Source organism: Grammomys surdaster, unplaced genomic scaffold, assembly GCF_004785775.1.
Source record: "Grammomys surdaster isolate TR1022 unplaced genomic scaffold, NIH_TR_1.0 125985, whole genome shotgun sequence".
NCBI lineage: Eukaryota > Metazoa > Chordata > Mammalia > Rodentia > Muridae > Grammomys > Grammomys surdaster.
Window position 1 is genome coordinate 4,179,946 of NW_021620801.1, and position 13,449 is coordinate 4,193,394.

Below are 13,449 nucleotides of genomic sequence, written 5' to 3' on the forward strand. Positions count from 1 at the left end.
CCTTACAATTTTTATGGGTCTGGACACAGTTTAATAGGACCCGTTCAAGGCTCCAATTAAGATAGTAGTTTAGAATGAATTCTCACATGGCAGCTCAGCTGGGGCAAGGACCCACTTCCAAAATCAGTAGTTGGCAGAAGTCTATGACTCAGGACCTATGACTGTCTGACAGTCATATGACTCAGGACCTCAATTTCCTACTGGATATCAGGAGAGTTTGACTCCTACTCGTAGAAGCTGCTTGGAATTCAAATAAAAAGTAATTCGTGATGGGTGTGTGATGTGTCTCAGCAGCTAGTGCTCCTGAAGGACCTGACTTTGATCCCTAGAAGCATGATGGAAAGAGAGAACCAATTTCTGAACGAAGTCCTCTGACCACCACACATGTACTGTGGCATGCACACACGCACAGACACTAATAATATTAAAACTCAGTTAAGGAAATTCAGTGTTCTCTAAAAGTAATCGCTTTGTTCCAAGGTATGTCCTCAGGGGTGTACGTCCCTTATGAATTTACCAGAGATGCTTGGTAACACTTATCCACTGCAGACAACCCTGGCATCATCAGAGATCTGGGTTGTATAGATCAAGTGGCTTGACAGTTTACATAGGAGCCTGGATCTGGTCAAGAGAAGTGTCTGACTTTGGTATTCATTTGCAAAGGGAAGCTTTCTAAGTCACATGATGAATCAGTTGGAGTTTCACTTCCCTCCGAAGATGCTTACTAAGAAATCATCTCATTCTTAGTGTCAGGATATGAGAGGCACAACTTGTCCTTTACATCAAAAACAACGTTCTCAGAACATGAAAAGCATCACCTCCAACTTCCATCAATGAGACGGGACCTTGAAGATCTCAGACTTTTCTGTCCTTTGGCATATGCCATTCAAAGTGAACTTTCTGATAAGTGTTGGTTGGACTTGAATAATAGTCCAAAGAAAAATGAACCAATACATTATATTTTTATGGTTAGAAAGTTTATAGCATATTATCAGAGAATTCACTGAATAAGATACAGTTCAGGTCTTGGGGGTTCAATATTTCTAAACATTTTGACCTAAATGTCTCTAAAATCTTATCTTAGTCTCCCCCTCCCCTGCCTTCAATGAACATATGTGGACCTACAAGGCTCTGCAAACCTGTGTTTCCTCTCATTTGCCTGTTCTTAAATCAGATCCTGTGCCTGTGTTATAGCTTTAGGCTTCAGGAAATTAGACTGATTAAGAATCACCAGTACAGGTAAGTGATTTCCCAGGTAAGTGTTGTTCTACAGTGACAAGGTGCTCTGAGATACTTGCAAAGTATACAACTCCATCGACAGAATTCATCCCCCTTCACAACTGTTCTGCTTGTTCCTGTACTATTCGAACATCATGGCCACCACCTTGTCCACCTCCTACTTATGCTGCATCCTAATTGGCTGAAGGTATGAAGCCTTAGTAATTATATTATTGTGAGTTCTGCTTACTACTCAAGGTGCCAGGGGCATAACTGTCATAGGGCTAGTGAGTAACTCAGCTCGATATCCCATTCTGGTACTCAAAACAAATCGCTGGGCAGTCTTGTTATCATGCACGCATTACCCAGTGTCCTAAGGGTCAGTGGGACTCTCCTTGTGCCAAGTATCTTATTTTATACCCTCTAAAAACTAGAGTTCAAGGGGCTGGAGAGATGGCTCAGTAGTTAAGAGCACTGGTTGTGCTTCCAGAAGACCTGGGTTTGACTCTCAGCACACTCAGCAGCTCACAAATGTCTTTAACTCCAGTGCCCTTTTTTGACATCTGTGAGCATCAGGCATACAAGCAGGCAAAATACTCATACACATAAAATTCATATTTCATTGTCATATTGGACCTGGGGCACTATCTTGAGAGGGCAAAGCTGTGCGTTCAAGGTGCCTGTGACCCTAAGGGCTGTGCTAAACAGAACCTTCACTTAGTCATGGTGTTCTTATCTCTAGACATTTACTTGAAGTAAAAGTGACCTTTTAATACATTGATATTTAGGTTCTACTATTGTCAGCTAACATCACTGTGGTTAACTTCTACACTACTGAAATGTCACCTATGCACCTTTAGACCATACTCTATAGTGTAGTATTTCTTTTTCCACTCATGTTGCCTGAAACAGACCAAAGCAGCAACTCCTCAGTGACAACACAAGCCATTGAACAAAGCCACTTCACCACGGGGAGAAACCCTCTACTTGTAATTGCAGAGGTTTACACTCAAAAGGAAAAAGTAATGCTCTGGCTTAATGTGTCCCCACAATTTCATATGCTGGAAATGTTACCCTTAGTGTGGCAATGCTGAACAATGGAATCTTGAAGAGGTCATGTGATTCTGAAAGCCGTTATTCATTAGAAGAATAGGGGAATATACCAGTTTTAACTGGCAACCTTTATAGGAACTGAAATGATGGAGTTAAAAGAAACATGTATAGATTATCAAATTATTAAGACAATGGGGTAAAATAGAGAAAACTATGAAATATTTTTTATCCCTTAACACAAAAAGATGAATCTAAAACAATAGTGGTGTTTTTCTAAGCAGGAAAAGCTTTTAGTGTGACCCACCCATAAACCGTACTTCTGGTTGTTTTGGTTAGGACCTACCTCACATTAAGAATGGTGAGAGAAGCCACATGTAAATGAAACGACTGATCGGCTTCCATTCTTCCTGGCAGGGGCTGGTGGTGCTGTGGGGAGAACTAGGGAAAGTTTTGTGCACTCAAGAATGGTTGCTGTTAATAACTGGTAAGGAAAGGGATGTGTCTTCAGTCCCAGCATGTAACTCATGATTAGGTTATAGAAAGTGTCAATAAATTCACTCAGCTGTTGTCTTGGTCCATGGTAATGTTAGGACAAATGTCAAAGGGTATGCCACCTCTTCAAAAGTCTCAGCTCTCAATGTAGGGGATGAAGTTTCCAACGGATGAATTTTGAGGGCTACATTTAAACCACAAGTAATTGTTTTTCTTCATGGGACAAAACCATGTAACTTGAATGTGGACCCGTTTCTTCTTGCAGTGTAGTAACTTCGCTGGCTTGAACTGCAGTAATTCAGCAGCTTGCTTTGGTCACCCTTCCTGGCCCTTGCCACTGGCAGGGAAGAGCTGAGCATGCCATGCGGGCGTTACAATGTGAGGCCAACATAAACATTATAATAAAGACTTTTTTCTTTCTTTTTCTTTAAAGCCTGCCTGTCATCTTTATCCCTCTGTGCCCTTGAGATACAAATTAGAGCCTACGTGACAACTAGATACATTTGGATGTTTAATGTCTTCCCTCATAACCTTTGAGAAATATTTACCCTCTTTATTAGAGGACAGCTTAGAGCCATGTCGAAATTACTTCCACAAATATTAGGAGCTGAGCTGTATTTCTTCTGATGGTAATGCTGGCATCTCGACTTCTGTACGTCAGAATGTGATTGTATTTGGAGATAAGATTAATGAACTTAAAAATGGGGTTGTTAGGGTCATTTATTTACATACTTTAAAATTCTGCATCATGTGCCAAGGCTATACCAGGCCTTGGGATACACTCATCTGTTTAGCATGGCTGTGGACCTACCTTTATCGGTTGGCTGGCTTTGTACATACATATCTTGAGTTATGAAATCATGTTACACCTCATGCTAGACCACAGCATTAATCTTAATAGTTTTAATGCTCTGATCTCATGATCTTGAAATTCTTGGTAATTTTTAAAAGAATATTATTCTTTTAACAGTTTATTTATTTTTACTTTATGTGCATTGGTGTTTTGCTTGCATGTATGTCTGTGAAGATGCCAGATCCCCTGAAATTAGAGCTACAGGAAGTTGTGAGCTGCAATGTGGGTGCTGGGAATTGAACCTTTGGAAGAGCAGCCAGTGCTGTTAACCTCTGAGCACCTCTCCAGCCCTCTTAGTATACTATTTTTAAATAGGGATTCTATCTTTTCATTTTTCTCTAGAGCCTTGGAAATGATGCAATGGGTCCTGCTGATGGAAGCCATAATTTGAAGGAGAATCAATCCTATTTTTTCTACTGAGGTGTGTGAACTGGTAGCATGGTGGGGGAGTTGGCTAGGGGCACAACGACTATGAAGAGATGAAGACTAACATTCAGTACGGTGAGGACAGTGTGGGGGTGGGGAATGGCTGAGTGCCTGCTGTCATCACAGAGTACATGAGGATGCAGAGAGGGCTCCTGTGCCTTTACTCCCATCCCTTTACCCTATCCAGCTCACCACCAGCCTTTAGTAATAGAGATGAAAGTAGCAGATCTCCTCTCTTGAAACCTGAAAGAGTCTAAGAAGTGCACACATAAGGGAAGCCATTCCTGGTGTTGAGTCCACCACAAGAGAACAGAAGTTCTTCAAAGGCCAGTTGTTTCCCATACTCTTGCACAGGAACTGTTCATTCCTTTAAACCCCCCAGTTGTCTTGAACTGATACTTTTGGAAAGTGAAATAAAAACAAATTGTTAAACTGGGCATAATTCCAGCACTTGGGAGGCTGAGGCAGGAGGACTGCCAGGAATTTGAGACAATGGGCTACACAGTGAATTCCAGGACAGCTCTGGCTATGGAATGAGATCTTGTCTCAGAAAACCACAAAGACTTGCCAGGAAAAGAAAATGAAAACAAATAATAAGGACACACTAAATATAAACTTAGATTTTTTTCTCAGATTAACCAGAAATAAAACTACATTCAACAAATAAAACTGGGGCAAACATAAAATGGGGAGAAGAGAATTAAAAAAAATAACATTATTTAATATGTCCATACAGATAAATACAGATAATGTGAGAAGTGAGCTGGGTTCTTTGCTTGTTAAACCAGATATTTTAGCTACAGTTAGGTTGCTTAGATTGATGACATGCTACTTGAAGGCAATGCTTAGCTAAATTGTTTCTATATTTTATTTTAATAACACGATCAATACTACAGAAGCCTTTCTCTCAAAAGTATGAAGGCAGAAGGAGAAGATACTTCAATAAACTTAAAATTTTTCTTATGCATGTGGGTGTTTTTCCTGCATGTGTGTCTGTGTGCCACGTGCATGCTTAGTGCCGGTGGAAGCCAGACAAAGGCACTGGAGCCCTAGACCTAGAGTTGTAGATAGTCATGAGCTGCTATGTGGGTGCTGGGAATCGAAACTGGGTCCTCTGCAAGAGCAGTAACGCTCTTAATAATCTCCCCAGCCCCCAGGCAATAAACTTTTATCCACAACGAAGGAAGCAATGCTTTATTTTAAAATGTTATTTTTAGTCTTTTATCTGTATCCTGTTTCAAATGCAGGCTCACAGGATTAAAGCACTATTTTAATTGTTCTACAGTGAAAGAAAGAGATCCTGGCTAGACCAGATGGCATTCAACTTTCATCCCAACAGATGAAAGAAGGCTGAGGCAAGTGCATTTCTGAGTTCAGGGTCTCTGGCCTGGTCTGGGCTTGTGAATTTTTGTTGTGAAGCTTATTTTGGTGAAAGATAAATATTCAAAGTGGTTAGTAAAGTCTTAACTAATTTCTTTCTATTTTAGACATATACTTATCATTCACATCTGATGCCTTTGTTGCCATTGCTAAGAGCTATGGCTACAGATAAGTGGGAGACTGAGTTTATTTTTATTTTGCAGTACTGAAGAGTGAACCTGGTACTCAACACACTACACAAGCGTTCTGAGTTATATCCCCAGCCTGGCCCCATTTTTTAAAAACTTTTTTATTTTGAGAGAGGGTCTGATTGTGAACTCATTCTTGGACCCAAGCAGGCCTTGAATGTGGAATCCTTCTGTCTCAGCCTCCTGCTAAATAAATGAGAGACTATGGTTCTCAGCTAAGTCAGGAGAAACCCACAGGGCTTTATAATTCTTTGGAATAATTTCTGTGACTATTGTGAAATCTACTACTACTGTTACTAATGCATTACAGATGTGTGTCTTTTACTGACAAAGTGAGACAGGCTTTAAAAAAAAACAAACAAACTATAAGATCCAAAAGAAATGACAAAGCTTTTACTTCCTTAATTTAGCTATGAATTTTCAAAACCAGGCTCAGTTAAACAATTGAAAAAGACTTTGAAAATAACAATAAATACTTACATTCTTACAGCTTGCTACTTACTCTGAGTAGCAAGGGACAAACTCACCTTCTAGTTTCCCTGGCATGTGACAAAAGCACAGCCATCCCACCCAACAACGCCCCACGCAAACTGAAGACCACCTGCTCAACAACAAACAACACCCACGCAAGCTGAAGACCACCTGCTCAACAACAAACAACACCCACGCAAGCTGAAAGCCACCTGAAGACCTCTAGAGTGTAAGAAGGTGTCCAATAACCGGGCGGCTGGATGTTTCCATGCGTCAAACTACCATTAACACAAACACTTTAAATGTTTTTTCAAATTCTTTCCCCATCTTCATTTCTCCTTCTCTACCACCAAATCCCCTCTGCACCCCCGGTCCTGTGCCATTTTTTTTTTTTGGAACAAGATTTCATATTTGTGATCAAGAATTGAAAAATCTCGTTTGCAATAGCATTGATGAACTAGGTTCAAATAAAACAAGCCGTATCTACACATGGAGAGTTAATGTAATTCCCTTGCCTTTCCTTGGCTGCCCTATGGTCTCATATGGCCAATGCCTTAGATTCTAAGGTTTGTAATGATGTCTGAAAAATCTTGTCTCTCCTCCCCCCTCCTTCTCTCTCCTCCCTCCCCTCACCCTCTTCCCTTTCTCCTCTCTCCTCTCTCTCCTCTTCTCTTTCTCTCCCCTCCCTCTCCCTCTGTGTGTGTGTAAACTCCTGGGTACTGGAATCATAGCTCCTTGCATGCTAGGTAAGCACTCTACTATTAAGTTATATCACAGACTTTTTACTTTTTTTTTTTTTATAAGACAGAGACTTACTAAGTTACCCAGGTTGGAGTTCAACTCATTCTATAGCCAAGGCATGTCTTAAACTTATGATTTTCTTGCCTTAACCTCAGAGCATTACAGGCCTGAGCTACCGGGTCAGGTTCAACTTTGATCTGTATGTTGAAAGGGAATTACGGGGGAAATATTAGTTACAATGACTTCTGACTCAAAAAGCTGACCATCAGCTGATATGAGGTCAGTACCAGCAGAGATGACCAATCACCTGCTCTGTTACATGTTTGAGGATCCAAGTTCTTTTGACATTCTGCCTTACCCCCAAGAATAGCTTGCCACAAATTACCAAGGTGGCGTCAATTGGCAATTATCACATTCTCTGATAATTATAAGGCAGGACTGTATCATTTCTGTATATCATTTTATCAGGCTCCCATGTAGCCTGAGCTAGATCTGGGAAAAGGTGAACTCAACTGCTATTATAATTCCTTTCATTCTCCGTGGCTGCATCAGGGCCTGGGGCTCTACCTCCTGACAAACATTTGGTCTCTAGAAGGCTTCTGAAGTTAGGCCCATGTATCCTTCACACATCTTACGTCAAGGCAGAGAATAAGCCCAGGCTTGCAACCTACCCAATTAAGTTCCTGCTTCTTCAGTCCTTGCTCAGCTGTTCCAAGATAGTTTACATCAGAACAACTGTATTTTATTCACAGCACTTCAATTAGGGAGTTGTGTGACAACCCCCAATAAGGACTGGCAAAGAGAGAAAATTATGTTGACACGAAAAAACTGTAACTAGAAAAGCTACAGTTGCTGAGCCAGCTTTTGGTGGCCGTAATTCTAGTATGCTCTTTTCCGGTGTCTGTGCGTTGGTGACATGGCGAATCAAATATTACTTGGGTTCGAGTCCTCTGCCACCGACCAGCTATGTGACACGGGCAAATTAGCTCCCCGAACTCCCATTTCCAACACACAAAGTGGAATGCTGACCTTCCCAGTTTGACCGGCTGTCTCTGAGAAACGTATGAAAGGAGGTCGGATCGTGCGCATTAACACAGCAAACTGGTTTCTGCTTTCGTTTCAAACGATTTTGTAAACGATTTTTCAAAGTCGGGTCCGCCTGGCAAACTGGTTTTCAAAAGCTACTTTCCCGCTAAGATCTGTCGCGCTTGGACCGCGCCTCCTGTTTCCACATCAAAAGACTAACCCCACTCTTCCCTCGGTTCAACGCCCATCTTCCCTTGTCTCCAGAAAGCCACTAATGGCCCCACCCTGGACCGCCCACCCCGGCCGAGCCCACCTCCCACTGGCCGGGCACGTTTGTTTTTGTTTTGCCGGCCGCGCGGGCCGGTCGAGGGGCGCGCCCTGTCCAGCGTTCTCCCAGAGGCCGCGGCTCCTCGGAGCGAGCCCGCCCCGCCTCGGCTGGCGCCGCCCACGGGGACGACGCGGGCGGAGACAGGCCCGGGCAGGCGCGGCTTCCCCGCGGCTTCCCGCCCGCGCCCTCGCCCTCGCCCGCCGCTGCCGCCACCGCCGCCCCGGTTCCCCACTGACGCCCGCGACCCGCGAGCCTCGCGGACGTGACGCCGCGGGCGGAAGTGACGTTTTCCCGCGGTTGGCCCGGGCGCTCGGTTGCCGGGCGCGTCCGGTTTTCCTCAGGGGACGTTCCCATTATTTTTGTAACGGGAGTCGGGTGAGGACGGGGCGTGCCCGGCGTGCGCGCGCGCCCGCCTCCCCGCGCGCCTCCCTCGCTTGCTCGCGCCGGCCCGCGCAGCGCGTCATGCCGCCCAAAGCCCCGCGCAGAGCCGCGGCCGCCGAGCCCCCGCCACCGCCGCCGCCGCCTCGGGAGGACGACCCCGCGCAGGACAGCGGCCCCGAAGAGCTGCCCCTGGCCAGGTGAGGAGCGCGGCCGCCGCGGGCCGGAGAGAAGGGAAGGGAAGGGCGCGGGGACGCCGGGCGCATCTCGGCGGGGTCGCCGGGCGCATCTCGGCGGGGCCGGACTGGCGATAGGAGCGGTGCCTGGGGTCCCCGGGGTCCCCGGGGTCCCCTTGGTCCTCCACCTCCGCGGAGTGGCGGCGGCGCGCTGACACGGTCCCGGGCTCGCGGGCGACGGGGAGGGCATCCCGAAGGGGTCTGGGCTGCGGCTTGACAGGTGTCGGGCGGGTGGGGCTCCTGCTCCCGAGCGAAGTGACAGGTGCAGGCTCTACTCCAGCGACGCCCAGGCGCGGAGCCGGCGGGTCCGGGAGAGCCCCCGTCAGATGCAAACACAATTGAAATAAATATTTTTAAAAAGTCGACCGGTGTTTGTTTTCTTTCTTCCTCCTTTTTTCTTCCCGTGGAGATCCGGAGCACCCCCGGGGTGGGTTGACTTTCTCTTTTGCAGTCCTGCGATGCAACAGTTGGGAGCCTTTCCCTCTGAGCTTGCGCTGCATTGGCAGCTTGGTCCTGGGAGAGGCCAAGAAAAGCCTTAGTAGGCGAGGCGCAGGGTCGTGGGTGTCAATTGCTCACGGGGTCCTCAGCTCCCGGGCTTTGTGGGGGTTTCTTTAGAACAATGCTTTGAGGCCCCGGGGATTTAAAGCCATCTGTGGAGACTGGTGGAGCATAACTCTTAGAAGAACTGGTATGTGGGCAAAAGTTTCAGGAGACATTTACATGCAAGGGCTTGGAAGTTTCTAAACTTTGTTCCCCTTTTTTTTCAGGGTAGAACTCTCCTTGCGTGCTGATTGGCCCGCAGCATGCTTCATTATTTCTTGCCTTTTGCCTTTGAGCATACACGGATTCTGGTGCCTCCCCCCTCCCCTTTTTTTGGTCTTGTGTTTGGTACTGTGTTCTCTCAAAGAACTTTTCTCTCCATTTATTAAATGGAATCTAAACTTAAGTTCATGTGGATCCAATAAGAACAACGGAGGGATATTTATTGTATTTCAACATATTTTTCTTGACTGAGCTACTGTGTGATTAAGTAACAGAAATTGAAACAATATGATTGTTGTTATTGTCAGCACTAGTTTTGAGAGTATAGATCCATTGTAGAATGGGAATTGCTTTTGTCTCTCACCATCCTCCTATTTCTAGCCCATCATTAAGTCCAGGTTTTGTGTTTTGTTTTTTGCCCCCACCCCCACCCCCACCCCGATTTTAACCCAGGCTTGCCTTGAACTCTCTATTTTCCTGCCTCGGCCTCCCAAGTTCTGGGATTGTAGGCATTCAGTACCCTGATGAGCTGTATCAAGCTCCTTGCTTCTCATTGAGCATCAAGGCTCTTTGTATGACCCAGACTCTTAACAGAGTTCAGGTCAAATCCTAAGAGACTGAAATAATTTTGGAAATTGCTTGTCTAAGTCTATTAAAATTCATATTAAATGGATTTTCTTATGGATCAAATAAAAATCATGTTCTTAGACAATAAATACAGAATAAAAACTATGTTTGGAGACTGTTCCAGGGGAAGAGTTTGCTTTTGTTTCTAATTAAGCTCTGATGTAACCAGTATGTGGAAGTTTCTCTTTAGAAAGAGCAGTAACGTATTCTAAAAGATTCCATGCTGTCTACACAGCTTTGGACGTATTATTGACTATTGTAGAATAAACGTACACATTGAAGTTCTAGCCATTGCCTGGGGAAAGACAGACCTAGTTTCTTTCTCTTTTTATATACTTTTAACTTTGGGGAATTCTCAAAAGTTCTTTAAGTTTAAACTATACAAGACATAGTCTCATCTTGGTTACTCATTGCCACAGAGGTTCTTAAAAGCACTAACAGTTGATCTCTGAATTACCTTTAGTCACGTGTGTTCACCATAGGGATTTGCTACCTCTTCTGAACTGTGCCATTAAATGAATTTTGTGTGATCATTGCAGAATGTGCTTAGACAAACACCGATGATATATAGATAGTCCTTATGCTATCTTGCTGCAATCAAGAGAGGTGGTAAACACTACAGATACAAGGCTGCTGCCAGTGTAACAAAGCATACTGTTAGACAGTAAACTTTATTTCTTAATAATAGAAATATGCTGTAAAATAATGATAAAGTTAGAGTTTAGGAAACAATAAGCCTGTAACAATCACTTCAGGAATTGTGTCCCGAATGTTCTTGTACATATTATTCTTCCCTACAAGTAGCAGTGTATTTAGGCTTGTTTACAGCAGCATCCTCTAACTGCACAAGTACCAAATGGATTGTGCCACAATGTTATGCTGGTTAAGATGGCCTCTAAGTGATATTTCTGCACCATTATAATCTTCCAGGACTACTGTGGTAAACTGCTTTATTGTCTGAAACGTCCTGTAGTGCACCACTGTTCTTAGCAAGGATAAGAGGACTGCTTCAGTCTGAAGGTTAGAAAATAGCTTAGTACAGCCCAGTCCATCTGCACTCGAATAAGCCTACTCTGACAGCTGAGGTATTATTTCTTTTACACTGTCTCTCACCTAAGTACTACAGGTGGAATGGAAGCTGAGACTAGGAGACGGAAGCACTTTCATTATTGAAATATGCAGACACGAATTATGCTTTGAAGAGGGAGTTGCCCAGCTAGAAAAGTGGTGAGGAGCATAGATGATGAAGTTAAGACCCAGGGTTCATTCCTGGGTACTTCTTACTTAGTATGCTTTTAGTGACTGCTTTAATTTCCCTAATGTGGTAGGTGTGTAAACCATGAATGGGAATATTTACCATGTATGGCTGATGTGAGGATTCAGTAAAACCATGCATAAGATATTTCGTGTAGGATCATAGTAAATTTTCAAGAGTTAAGTTGCTCTTCATAGTGGTGTTATTATATGTCAAGTTGAAAGGAATTAGCCATTAAAAGCTTATGGTTATGAAAGGTCAAAGAGATAGGACTGAAATATGTGACGCAATCATTTCTATCAAGTTAATCATTATGAAATATAAAAAGGTGGAGAGAATGTATGGATTGACTGTGGTAGGTTTTTTTTTTCTTTCTTACTGTGACAGTTGTTCTGTCTTCCCAGCATGCTTTAACTAGTGCACTTGCTTTGTCTCACAACACTGTCTGGCTGCTCTGGAGTATCTGTGGTTCACCATGCTAGCAGCTGTTCTTCACTTTGTGCTAGTCTTATTTTGGAAAGCCACAAAAAAGATAAGCATATGTTTAAATGATGTGTAATGGTTCTCAAAGATAAAGTGTGACCTTAAAGTACTTAGAGATGTTCTTTTTCAAAACTGTGCTGATATATGTAAACTGTAGAAACAAGTATTTGCTTAATTGATTTGATCTGTAAGTGTATCCGTTTTGTAACTTTTTACTTTGTAGGCTTGAGTTTGAAGAAATTGAAGAACCCGAATTTATTGCATTATGTCAGAAGTTAAAGGTACCCGATCATGTCAGAGAAAGAGCTTGGCTAACTTGGGAGAAAGTTTCATCTGTGGATGGAATCCTGGTAAGGATGTTTTTAAAGTTAATTTTTTTAAAAAGAAAACCTAGGAAGTAAAAAAATATAAAGTAAAAGTTATTAATTCCACTACCCAAGAGTATTCTCTGATAGCACTAAAATGCTTTTTATTTCAATGGTTTCTTAGGCTTTTAATTTTTATTTTAAATGAAAAAAATTCTGATAGTGATGATGATGATGGTAGTGGCAGTGGTGGTGATTCTGATAAGGACAACAATGATGGTGGTGGTGGGTGTGAAGAGTGTGTTCCTTCTCCTTTTAGTGGAGTTCTGGGGATTGAACTCAAGTTGCCAGGCTTTCTGGACAAGTACCCTCAGCCATTGAGCTGACTTCACTTTAACTTGATGTACAGAGTAACAGGTTTTATTGTGACAGTTTTGTACAGATACATCATTATTGCTTTCTCTGTTCATCTCCTCCCCTACTCCTTTCCCATCCCTTTATCTTCCATTTGCTGGTCCCCTTTCACTTATAGACAGCTTCTCCTGCATTTGTGTTGCACCTGTGCTATTATTCTTTTTCCCTTTTATTTAAAGGGAACTTTCATGACCACACACACACACACACACACACACACACACTCTCTCTCTCTCTCTCTCTCTCTCTCTCTCTCTCTCTCTCTTAAATTTAGACTCTTCATAGGAGAGAACATACTTGTCTTTTTTTAGTCTTATTTTGATTAGTATAGCCTGTGACCTCCAGTTGTATTCATTTTTGTACAGATAACATGATTTCATTTTTCTTTGTGGTTGAATAAATTATTTTATATATATGGACTGGATTATCTTTATCTGTGCATGGGTTGATGGACATCTACACTTGTTCTGTTTCTTAGCTATTGTGAATAGTATGACAGGAAACATGGATGTGCGAGGATGTCTTTTGAACATATATGTAGTAGTGGAATGGTAGTTTTATGTAACCTCACACTGACTCGCATAGTGCTTGCCCTACTCTACCTTACTACCAGCAATATATAAGGTTCTTTCCCCACATCTTTGCTAACTAACATTTGTTGTTTAGATTTTAGCCATGCTGACTTGGGCAAAATGGAATCTCAAAGCAGTTTTAAGTTGCATTTCCCCATTTCAAATTTTTAGTACTCATATGTATATCTTTTTGTGAGAATTATGTGTTCAGTTGGTTCATTGGCCTATTTATTGATTTGCT

The 13,449-nt window shown here is 43.0% G+C and overlaps 1 protein-coding gene and 1 long non-coding RNA gene across 2 annotated transcripts in view; both read left to right on the forward strand.

The window, feature by feature from the left end:
- Positions 1 to 2,254: 2,254 nt before the first annotated feature.
- LOC114609870 lies at positions 2,255 to 6,569 on the forward strand. Its single transcript, XR_003709601.1, has 3 exons — positions 2,255 to 2,755; positions 3,959 to 4,037; positions 6,101 to 6,569. It is a non-coding gene; the product is annotated as an uncharacterized LOC114609870 (long non-coding RNA).
- Positions 6,570 to 8,638: 2,069 nt separating this feature from the next.
- Positions 8,639 to 13,449, forward strand: part of Rb1 (RB transcriptional corepressor 1) — a 136,368-nt gene continuing 131,557 nt past the window's right edge. The window contains exons 1-2 of the mRNA XM_028754220.1: positions 8,639 to 8,754; positions 12,141 to 12,267. Of these exons, the coding sequence (XP_028610053.1) occupies positions 8,639 to 8,754; positions 12,141 to 12,267 (243 nt within the window). The remainder of the gene's footprint in view (positions 8,755 to 12,140; positions 12,268 to 13,449) is intronic.